The 12,537-nt window shown below is 41.5% G+C and overlaps 1 protein-coding gene across 1 annotated transcript; it reads right to left on the bottom strand.

Moving 5' to 3' along the window:
- Nucleotides 1–315: 315 nt before the first annotated feature.
- LOC106740500 (olfactory receptor 6E1-like) lies at nt 316–3,700 on the bottom strand. Its single transcript, XM_059731367.1, has 2 exons — nt 2,805–3,700; nt 316–457 (listed from the first exon to the last, which is right to left on the bottom strand). Exons 1-2 carry the CDS (start codon nt 3,698–3,700, stop codon nt 316–318), a joined length of 1,038 nt encoding a protein of 345 aa, XP_059587350.1.
- Between the last annotated feature and the right edge of the window lie 8,837 nt (nt 3,701–12,537).

Below are 12,537 nucleotides of genomic sequence, written 5' to 3'. Positions count from 1 at the left end.
CTCTGAACTCCTTTAAGAGTCAATTGGACATTTATCTTGCTGGGATCCTGTGACCCCAGCTGACTTTATGTCCCTGGGCCAGGGGGCTGGACTCGATGATTTTCCGAGGTCCCTTCCAGCCCTAATGTCTATGAAATCTATGATAATAAAATAGAGAAATAAATAACCATGTAGTAAATTAGATATAATATAAACAAATGGAGTATTTAATTCCTGTACCATATAGCTTGCATGCCATGCGAGGAGTATTCTTATAATTTAGAACTTGTATACCAATTTTTTCTCTATTGGATGTTTAAACCCATCGATCTGGCATCACGTGTCTAGGAATGGGGATGCTATGTGGGAATACAGATTGAGAGATTTAATGATGGATGAAGAGAGGGAGAGATCCACACTGATGCAGTGTATTGAAAATAGAATAGTGATCATTACAATGTGTTTTATCAAGTCTTTGTGTAACAGATGGCTGTAGTTATGCTAAAGACGGATGAAATTTAGCTCTTTTATACATTTTCTCCTTTCCTTCATGTTTTTAATCCAACACTTTCAATCACACACTTGGGTAAGGGCAAAACAGTTTGATCTTTTGAGCAGCCACCATGAAAACTTTCAGAATAACGTTTTCTCCATATAGGAGGACAGGTCAAAAGGAAGACACAGAACATGCTTGGTATTGTAGGCATAACAGTGCTGGGCTACAAACAAACCGACAAAATCCACTTCTCAGCTTCATGAAGTTAATACCACGTGGATAGGAAACCAAGGAATTAAGAATAGAAATATACACAGAAAGATCATTCTGATGTTTGGTACCCATGAAAGCAATGCACACCCATGAATGCACGCATACCCCCAAGCACACGTGCATGCACACACACAGACACAAATATCCTAAACATCTTAAATATCTGTGGAGCCCAAGAGTATGAACTCTTTCATTATTGTCTCATTCTCCAGGGTAAATCTACAGATTCAGAAAACTTTTAGTTAACATGAAATATGCATGATTAGTAATCTTATATCAGTACCTGGTATAGTTTTAATGCTCCCAGAACAGGCTAATGGGATGAAATATATAGGAATACTTTCCAGTACCATTTTCTTTTAAGAAAGGGTTTATATATTTTGAACAGTTTTGCTGACAGTTACTGCTAACTAGAGCATTTGCCTGTTAGCTATGCACTGTAAATGTAAGTTATATAAATTAAACATGTCTTGGTTCATTTGTATTTATATGGAGAAAACTGGATACTCAGCTGCTCTATATCATGACCACTGAAGCCAATTCATGAAAGCTGGAGCATTATGTGCTCTTTGTTGATATAATCATTGGATGTTGTAATTCTTTTTTTCTAACAGTCCCCCACCCAAGAAAAAACCTATATGCACATAAAAATAATCCTATTATATACTTCATTGGGGCATGATGGGATGCCATGGATGGATCTAGAATTTTGAATGAGAGGGTGCAAATGGCATGGTGTATCATCACATATAGGACAATAAATATTTTTCTCCAGTGAAAAAGAAACTAGAAGCATTACTAACACACATAGGTGGATTCAGGAATTTGAACAGGGGGGCGTGGGATATGTCGCAAGTCTGCCTTCCTTCCCCCTTTCCCCCAATTGCCAGGAACTTTTTGAAGACCCTGAAGCAGGTAGACTCCCTCCGCCCCACCACCACTCAGCACCCTCGCCCCTCCAATGCAGGTACCCTCTTCCTCTCTCACCCTGTGCAGCAGGGCTTGCCTGGCAGTTGCCTGCCCATAGCTGATCCAGGGCTAGGGGAGCCTCAAGGCTGCTCCTGCCCCACCTCAGCCAGGGGCATTGATAAGCAGCATCCTGCAGTGCCATGCTTGACTGGAAACATCAGCAGTGTCAGGGTAGTCTCCTTTCCAGAGCCTAGTCCCAGATCACAAGGAACACCTGGGGAATAGGCAGGGAGTAAGACCACCAAGAAGCACGTTAGCTCTGCTGTCTTCCCTGCTGTCAGGGCAGGGAAAGACCCAGGACTGCTCATGTTCACTGCAGTCGGGAGCTGTGGGCAGTGGCTTCACAGGGTGCTGGGTCCCTGCTCCTTACCCCTCCACTGCATTTCCCTTCTGGCTCAAGGAATCCTGCTGATGGGAGCAGCTGCACCGATGGATGGGCATTATTCGGGTGGTGGTGTCAGTACAAAACATTGTCCCACTCTTCCTCACCTGCTCCACCCAGGTGTCCCAGTCCAGCTAACAGCTCCAGCTGTGTTTGTAACACAACAGGGGACCCAGGCATTAAAGCCATAAAGCAATGGAGCTGCAGGAAGGTCACCTTTACTATGGAAGCTGGGTGTTACTGCTCCACTGCACCCTCCTTGGATCTAGCTTTGCTGATATGCTAGAGCCCTAGTGGTATATTACTCATTTTAGGATTGAAGCAAAACCAAATAAAGACCCATGGCAGAGAAACATTGTTGGAAAGAAAGTGAGTGAATAAAAAAAAAAGAAAGAAAGAAAGAAAGAAAGAAAGAAACATACACTGAAAGCTCGAAAACTGGATAGACAGCTGGACAGATGGTAAGTAAGAACATGGGAGCAATGATATTGCAGTCAATGACAAGGAGAATGGGAACCAACCCCCCCCCCCACAAAAGTAGAACAGAATATCTGTTATTATTTTGCTTAGAAAACCATCAGTACATATTGATAATGGCCATTAATATTATATTAACCACAATTTACTCCATTATTTCACTCTTCCTTTTGTCATTATAATGTTTGTCCTTTTGAAAAGTTTGTCCTGTGGGCAAAAGCCTGCCTCAAAGCCTCCTGAACCTGTTTGTTCCTCAGGCTGTAAATGAAAGGGTTGAGCAAAGGGGACACCACTGTATTGAGAATGGATACCCCCTTGCTGAGGTCCAGCCCACTGCTACCCATGGGTTTGATGTACATGAAGATGCAGCTGCTATAGGTAATGGAGACAACGGTGAGATGTGATATGCAGGTGGAGAAGGCTTTCTGCCTCCCAGAAGCAGAAGGGATGTTCAGGACAGTGGAGATAATTCTGGCATAGGACAGGATTGTAACAGTAAAAGTGCCCAGGAGAGAAAACACAGCTATTGTGAAGTCCACCAGTCCCAGGAGTCTAGTGTCTGCACAAGCAAGTTTGATCAGGGGTCCATTGTCACAAAAGAAGTGGTTAATGATATTTTGGCCACAAAAGGGCAGTTGGAATACTACAAGTGATGGTCCAATAAGTATCAAAAAGCCACTCATCCAAGAGCTCAGCACAAGTATTTTGCAAACGCGCTCATTCATGATGGTGGTGTAGGACAAAGGGTGGCAGATGGCCACATACCTATCAAAAGACATTACTGCCAATAAGAGGAATTCAATAGTACCGAAGACAAAATAGAGGAATACTTGTACAAAGCATCCAGGTATGGAAATTGTTCTGTTGCCTGATGCCAAGTTGAACAGGGCTTTGGGGATGACGGTGGAGGTAAAACCAATTTCCAAGAGGGAGAAGTTCCAGAGAAAGTAGTACATGGGGGTTTGCAGGCGATGGTCCAGGACGATGATGGTGATGATCACAATGTTTCCCATTATGGTCAAGATATAGGTAACCAGGAGAATAAAAAATAGAAGACCCTGGTATTTCTGCACGTCAGTGAACCCCAAGAGGATGAAATTCTTTACCAATGTTTGGTTCTCCATGTCAGCATTTTATATATGTTTCTACTGCAGATCCCTTTAAAAAATGTAAACAATATCAGTCATTAACCAATATTTTTAACTAAAATTAACCTAAGAAATGAGGAATTATTTGCCAAGTGGATTATTCCCAAGGAAGTAATACAGGTTTCCCTCGATTTATGCAGTACATGCATTCTCGGAAAACTGCACATAGATTGAATTCGCATAAAGGGAACCCAGTTTATAATGTAAGGAATAGGGATATATTCCCAAGGTGGTGAGGGAGGGAGGGTGGGAGGGAGGAAAGCTGGGACTATGAAAGGGCCTGGGGGAGGCATACAGTGCAGCCCATCAGCCGGTCCCAGAGCTGCAGCAGGGAGCCAAGTGGAGGGAACTGTAAGTGGGTACAGGGCTGGGGGTGCAGCTCTTGCTGCTACATGCACCCCAGGAGGGCCATGGGCTTAGGGGATCTGCTGGGCTCTTCCCTGCACGCAAGAGCCCTGGGGGGTTTAGGGCCTGGTGCAACCCAGCAGCTGCAGGCAGCTGGTGTCGGCCGCTCCCAAAGCATCTGTAACAGGGCCTTTCCCCTTCCCCCTGCAGACTTACCTGCTTGGGGGGGAGGGCGCCTATGCCGATTGCATAAGAATGAATTTACCTCTCAGATAATGAATTTTGGGTATAAAAAGGGTCATTGTGTAAGAGTGAATTTGCATATACAGAACCTGCATAAACTGAGGGAAACCTGTATTTCTTGCACTCCAAATCTGATCTTATTTTGCTGGTACTAGGATTACCAGAAGCTGGGTTAACAGTTAACACAAGTGGAAAGTGTTATCATCAGATGGAACTGCAGTATTCTGCAAGTAGTTTCCCATCACCCAAGGCAGTACAGGGCAGTGGGAAATAACCTTCTTTGTGTTTTCACAGCAGTGTGTTCCCCCCTTGTCTTCAATTTAGATGCCAACATCAGTGTCAGCACAGGTTCCCCATAACCTAAGTTTTAACTTCTGTGAATCACTGCAGAGTCATGCAAATTAAGAAGCTTTCAAATTAATCTGAAAGATACTCAAAATAATTCACAGTCAATGTGTGTTGACTTCTAATTAGGGTTACTTCAACTTTAATCCAACCTTGTCCCATTCTGATGAAATGAAAGTTGCAGCTGAAAACCGAGGCAAATTTCATAGGAGGTGCAGAGTGTTGGGTTTCTGGTATTTAAGGGTTGGGTTTAAGAGGAGTATAGAAGCCAAACCTTTTCTGTACTTCAGAAACCCATTAGGCTAATACCTCCATCAAAACCAGCTGGGGCATAGACATTTGTCCTTTTTCAGAAGAATGATTTTGCAATGTCTCTCCCTCAAATATCTCAGGAGTGTTGCAACTTTATTGAAAGCTCACCTGGTTTAAGAGGAAATATCTCACCACATCTTTAGCTCCTGCTAATCTGTGCAAGCTGCTTATAAGTACTGGAGCTGCACTGAACTTATGTTGGCCATATTTGACTTTCCTCACTTAATCAGAAATTTCACTGGTTTCCTTTACATTTTGTCACTGTTGTTTCCTTGACCTGGAAAGATATGGTAGGAAACTGGGTTAAAATATGGACAATTATTATATTTGCATAATGAATCTTTGACTAATATTCTTTTTTTCTAATTGTTTTGGTTACAATGGTTCTACTCTGATGCACACCGGCCGAGTATCTAACGCTCATTATTCTAGGAATAGGAAATAAAAGCCATGCCACATATAATTTACAAAGTCACATTTATTGCATGAAATGATGATAAACATTGTAGCAAAAATAAAGGGTGGATAAAACAAGAAGGAACTATCCATATGGCTATGAACCCGGGGCCTCTCCATCAAAACTGAACTTTTTAAAATTTTAAAATCTGGTGAATATTTGTTGAATATATTCAGTTAAAAACTAATCTTGCTGCTTTACAAACAGCCCCAGTCACTACAAAAGAAGTCACTAGACAGAAACTATTTAACAATTTAATGTTAATGTTGGTATTGATGATGATGATGATAACAGCATTCTTGATCATGTACCAGCTTGATCAATGTAATGCTTCTCCAAAGAATAAATGTTTCCGCACGGTATTATGTAGGTGTCTTCACAAGTATGAAATACAAAAAAAATCCAGTATGTTTGCCGGAAAAATACGTTATGAGCATACTGATATCATGATGCCGTTTCTCTTTCCAGTCTAACAGATATCATGCAACTGAATGAGGAGGAGGAAAAATAAATCAAGTCATCTCACATTTAATATTTTGCTGTTAAAACACCTTTTCATTAGCAAAAATTTAAGTGTCTCCAATGTGGGCTGGGGGCCAGTTCTGAAATTACTATAAGTGAACCTAAAACTATTGAACATAAACCAAATGTATTCCAACTAAAAGTCCAGTCCTTTTAGCTTCCCCAGATAACATCTCTGAGTATCATACAGTTCCAAGGTTTAAAAACCAAAAGTCTCTCCCCCACATATAACAGATAGTGTAAGAACAATGTTATAGCCATGATGGTCCAGAAATTATGAGAGAAGCAAGGATTTCTTAGTTATTACCCTAAGAAATCTTTACTTATCACACAGGTAACAGATTCACCCTTAAATCACTGAATGGGGAAAAGACCCTGGTATATCAGACAGGGAAAAAAAAAACACCCTACCTGCAAGTCCAGTAAATATAATACGATTTTTGGATGTTGTGTTGTAACCCTTCTGTCTTCAAGACTGGTTATTTCCAGTTTAATCACATTCAAAGATATTACATAGCTCATTTTTGGATTGAACATATATAAACTTTAGTTGCAATAGGTTTGCTTCTATTCCTCATGATTAAATCCTCTTGAGACCTGATCATTATACTATTGTTAGAACGCATTAACTATCCTATGCTAATTAATTCCAAGCTTTATTTTTTTCCACTTTTCTTGCCGTTGTCATGGTCGGAAGATTGTCTCTCTTCTAATTACCAATATATACATAAAAATTCATTTTTCATCCTCAGGCATAGACAGACAAACCATTATAGAGCTTGAAAGGAAATGTTGGGAGATACTGCTTTTGCATACTTGCCAGCCCATCCATTATCACTTTTATCTTCTTGTTCCCATACTATAGCAAGTCAAACACCTGTAATAGGATCATAAGATCATAGGAAAGCAAGGCTGAAAGGGACCTCACAAAGGCAGGGGCAGAAACATCCCTGACTAAATCATCCCACAAAAGTGTCTGTCTATCCTGCTCTTGAACATTTCCAATAGAAATTCCACAATTTCTCTACGGCAGCCTGGCTTGACCACCCTCATAGTCGAAGCCTCCTCCTAATCTCCAACCTAAACTTTTACTGTGACAGCTTGAGGCCATTGCTTTTAGTCCTGTCTCTCACAGCCATGGGGAGAAGCCCATCTCCATCCTCTCTATAGTCTAATCACCCTTCAGGTATTTGAATCCCCCTTATTCTACATTATATAACCTCATGATTAATATAATGAGATAACCCTGAATACAACAAGGGACAGCATTTTGGGGGTCAGTTTTCATTTACTGTGTTGTAAAGTGAACAGTCAAACTCTTTTAATGTGATGTCACTATGTCATTGGCCTACCCCAAAGACTTCTGCATTCAGTTTAGAAACCTGAACCTCAAAAAGCAAACTTAGTTTGGATTTCAGCAATATTTTATTTGATTGCATTTCATTTTAAGGGTGTAGTTTGTGTTGCTTCTGCTCCTTTCCTTCTTCCTCTTCTTTCTCTTGTTTTGTCTTTTTGTGCTATCTTTGTAATAGCCTAAAACGTTTGGAAGACTATATCTTATTGTTGTTTACATATGGACTTTTACACAAGCTTTTTTGTTACATTTGCCCCTGAACTTCTCTGTGTCCGCTTGTATCCCAGAGGCCTGAGGAAGGATACAGTGATATCCAAAAGCTTGCTTATGACTATCCCAACCATGAAGTTAGTCAAATAAAAATTATCATGCACAATAATTCTAGTGTCTCATATCTTTCCTGGACCGCTTCTATTCCCCTGATCAGCAAAACCTGGATCTTCTACACTGCAATTTATGAGATAGATACAACTAAAAATAGAAATAGGTCAGGAATTTTCTCCCTGCTCATATTTTTGTTGAGACCAGTTCCAGAAGACTGCATAATGTTTAATAGTATTCATAATGACAGGATGAGTGCAGAGAAGAGTTAAGGAAATGATGTGAGGATGTGTGGACCATCAGAAAAAGAAAATATTCATGTTTAGTGACTCTGATACTAAAGTTTTTTAGCTGAATTCTATGTAATACATGTAATGTAGATATGATCTGAGACAGCTGACAGCTGGAAGCCAGCCCAGGGAATGTGGTGGAGATGAAGTGACTCCCAATGAAAGCTTCTGCCCAGTGGACCTCACACAGTACTACTCTGCTGTGCCTAGCCACTCCAACCAAATTGCTTCTACCTATGCACAGACACCCCAGGGCAGCATCATGTTCCACTTTGTGCACTCAAGTGGTATTTTTAGTATGTACACATAATCTGTGAGCCTAATCTATATACAGGTCCCATCCCCCCACTTCTCCCCCATCCCACAGTAAAGAGAGGACTGTGATCATGGAAACCAAAGCCTTCACAATGACACCAGTGTCTCTGCTTAACTACCTCAATCCTCCTCTCCCTCCTCAGCCCATAGCCCAAAACTGGGAGGATCGAGGAAAACACTGCCTGTGCCCCCAACCCCTTACACCCTACCCCCAAAGCCCTGAGGCATAGCGTCCACACCTAAGGATAGGCTAGTGATCCAGGCTGACTTGGATAAGCTTAGTAAGTGGGTGGATATAAACCTGATGACATTCAATATGGAAAAATGCAAGGTACTCCACCGCTGGGGGAAAAATACCTGCAGCATGCTTATAGGCTCCGCAGTGCTACACTCACTAGCACCACAGCTGAAAGAGACTTGGGGGTCATGATAGACCACAAGATGAACATGAGCCACCAATGCGATGTCGCAGCTGGTAAAGCAAACAAAACCCTGTCTTGTATCTATAGATGCTTCTCAAGTAAATCTCAGGATGTTATCCTCCCGCTGTACTCGGCCTTAGTGAGGCCACAGCTGGAGTAGTGCATCCAATTCTGGGCCATGCAATTCAAGAAGGATGTCAAGAAGTTTGAGAGAGTCCAGAGGAGAGCCACGTGCATGATCAGAGGGCAAGAGAGTAGTCCTTATGAAGAGAGGCTGAGAGCCATGGGACTCTTCAGCCTGGAAAAGTACAGGCTCAGGGGGGACCTGGTGGCTGCTTATAAGTTCATAAGGGGTGGGCATCAGGACCCGGTCTGTTCACCAGAGCACCCTAAGAGATAACAAGAACCAATGGTCATAAACTCCTCCAGGACCGTTTTAGGCTAGACATAAGGAAAAACTTGTTTACTGTCCGAGCCCCCAAGGCCTGGAATAGACTCCCTCCGGAAGTGGTGCAGGCGCCTACTCTGGACTCATTCAAGAAACATTTGGATGTTTATCTTGCTGGGATCCTTTGACCCTAGCTGAGTTCCTGCCCCTGAGGCGGTGGGGCTGGACTTGATGATGTTCAAGGTCCCTTCCAGCCCTAATGTCTATGAAATCTATGAAATCAGATTCAGCCAAATCGATTCAGGACAGTGATTTGAATCACCAAATTGAATCACTGTCCCCTGAATCGGCCGAATCCGAAGCGAATACTAGCCACTTCACACAGGCCTAATGGACAGGATGATTGGATGAGAGAAGTGGAGTGATCAGGAGAGTGAGAGGATAAAACCTACTGTTGGAGCAGTTGTGTGTGTGTGGTGGGTTATTCTGTGAGGTTGGTTGTGGTTGAAATAGGTGTCTGTGCTTTGGATTTGATAGTCTGTTGCATGTAGTGGTGTGACACTGTGAAGTACGGAAGGTTCCTTCAGTTCCTGTGGAGACCTCCCTACTTAATTGGACCTTCCAATTAATATAGACTGGTTCTTTGTGTTTGCTTAATTTGTTTTAAGTGATTTCACTGAAGTTGTGCCTGGGAACATATTGCTTCTCATTGTCTTTTCTGTATCATGTGTTCCAGTTTGTCCCAAACTGTTTGCCAAACCTATTGTCATTGTAGTACTTTCCCGTTTATTTTTTGGTTGTTTCTAATAAATCCTTATATTTTTCACCCATTACCTAATTCTTTATCTGCCTGATATACTAAGAAAGCTAGGCATCCTAACCAGACCTGCTAAGGGAGGACACCAACATCGCTGGTCAGCTTAAGTTAACCTGACCCTCCTGCTATCTCTTTTCTGGCTTTTGCTACCCCTTCCCAGGCTGATTAATGGTGAGATCAAATCCCTCCAAAACTTAGCTGATAACACCCATTCTCCCCTGTATTACATGCTTCAGTACTTCAAAATATGTCACACATCACGCAATAACAATCCTCAAGGCTTCCTTGACTTGATTATTTCTCAGGCTGTAAATGAAAGGGCCGAGCAGAGGAAAAAAGTATGGTGTTGAATGCAGCTACAAGCTTTCTTAGATTCAGCCTGCTGCCCTGCTTTGATTACAGATACATGAATATGTAGCTGGTATAGCTGGGTGCATATACACATATTAACTTTCTGATACTTAAGCTGGATTATTTTTTTTTTTTATCTGACTTAACTGTCAGAGAGTACACACATATGTGGAGCAGAGTTGGCTTAAATGTGGCCAGGATAATGCACGTCCAACGTATATTATCCTGAGCCACATTAGTTAAGTCAACTAGCTCACAAGTTGGTTGCCACCACGTCAAGGTGTTTCACATGTGTACACTCTAATGTGGCTTAATTTAAGCCATTTTAGTTCAACTGGCTTAATTAAATCACATTATTTTAAGTCAGCTTAGTATGTGTGCATGGACCTGCTGACATGGTTGACAATGAGGGAGAGATGCAGGTGTTGAAGGCTGTCTCTTCCTTTTGGAAGTCTTACAGATCACAGTGGAAATTATGTTAGCATATGGCTGGAGCACAATGGCCTGATATTGTAATCACTGCTGGGATGAAATTTAGGATTTTCAGCACGTATATATTCTGTGCACAGGAAAGTTTAATCATGGTGCTAAATCACAGAAGAAATAGTTCATGACATTTTGGTGCAGAAAGGTAATCAGAATAGGATGAGTGAAGAGATAATGATAAAGACAAAGGTAATGATCAAGGAGTCCAGCACTAATAGCGTGCAGATGCCATCATGCATGAGGGCAGAGTATCACAGATTCTGGGCAACTGGCCATGTACCTATCAAAGGACACTGGAGCAAAGAGTAAGCGCTCACCAGTTCCCCAGACCAAATAGAGGAAGACTTGTACAAAGCACTCAGCTACCAAAATCATTATGTTGCCTCATGCCAGATTGTATTTGGAGGTGACAGTAGAGGTGAACCCAATCTCAAAGAGTGAGAAATTCTGGAGAAAGAAGTATGTGGGAGTCTGAAGATGATGGTGATGATGGTTCAGCAGGGCAATAGTGATAAGAATGATATTCATCATGATGGTGGAGATGTAGATGATAGGATAATCACAGAAATCAGGGTATGCGGGTTCTGGGCAGCAGTGAAGGCCAGAAGAATGAAATTCTTTGCCATAGTCTCATTCTCCACAGCGGCATTTTACCTTTCCATTTCCTGTAGGGAAAACAACCAAATAAATAAATACATAAATAAATAAATAAGCTAGCACCAGTATTTAAACCTGCATTTAAAATGAGTGTGTGTAATTATCTAGTGAGTGAATAATTCTGTAGGAAAAGGTATTCAGGAATGCTAGACCAAATCCAAAAATTAAGGGGTTGGAAGGGATTTCACAGGTTATTTAATCAACCCCTTCACTGATGCAGTGTTCAGTATTCCTAAGCAATCCTACATGGATGCTCATCCTGGCTCCTCTTAAAAACTACTAATAAAGGCGATACCTCAAGTTTCCTGGGCAGTTTGTTCACTTGTCCCATGGTCCTCCACATTAGGAAGCTTTTCCTGTACCTCCTATCCTGTGAGTTATTCTACATTTTCTTTGATGTAGTTAAAGCTGTTGCATCTCTATGGAAATGGAGAATAGTGTCTCTTCCTCTCTAATTTAGGGCAACGTTTGAAATATTTGAAGATTGTGACCATTTCCTTTTCTCCAGAATATTCATGAGCTTGAGGGCTTGAGCTGAATATGCACATTGGAATCTAAACCTGACTTTTGTTTGTTGAAACTGTTGATGGCAACTAATTCCTAATTGTACTTTATGTACAAATTATGTTCAGTATTGCCCAGACACCTAGGCCTTACAGACTTCCTTGCAACACTTAATTTATAGTCTCTATATAACCTTTGTTATTCATTTCGGATCCTCCTTAACCCAGATCTGCAAGCAACCCTCCAGCTGAGGTCTAAACCATCACCAAGAAGACTAGGACTATCACATCCTAATTCTTCCTGTGTCTGATATGTTCCTGAAACTACAGAAGAGGTATAAATGCAAATTTGAATTTGTTTCCCCAAGTAATTTTAGGTCAGAATGCTTTTAATACTTTGAATTCGTAGTTGAAATGTCTGGATTTATCTTGTGAACCATGTTTGTATACCTCCCAGTGCTAACAAGGATATCCATGCACGTCCAGGTGCTGCAGCACTCTGGTTGGGAATCACTAATCCAGGCCTTTTGCTTTCTTGCTGTGCAGGTGTGAATTTCAGAAGCCAAAACATTGTTGTATAAAATAGGTTGCATTTGCTTTTGGCCAATATGGGGTGCTGATCCCCTCTGATAGATTGTCAATGAGTGAGGGAAGATTGAACTCCACCTGGAAGAAAAAAGTTGGT

The sequence above is a fragment of the Alligator mississippiensis genome, chromosome 7, assembly GCF_030867095.1.
Source record: "Alligator mississippiensis isolate rAllMis1 chromosome 7, rAllMis1, whole genome shotgun sequence".
NCBI classification, from domain to species: Eukaryota; Metazoa; Chordata; order Crocodylia; family Alligatoridae; genus Alligator; species Alligator mississippiensis.
Note: the sequence above shows the minus strand (reverse complement) of the source record. Positions and strands in the feature narration are given on the sequence as shown.

Bases quoted from the DNA above. Each gene is read 5' to 3' on its own strand.
- LOC106740500 (XM_059731367.1), bottom strand. From the start codon at position 3,700: ATGGAGAACCAAACATTGGTAAAGAATTTCATCCTCTTGGGGTTCACT. The intron at 458-2,804 runs GAGGCAGGCTTT...CCATCTGTTACA, and splicing joins AAACAGGTTCAGGAGGCTTT to CAAAGACTTGATAAAACACA.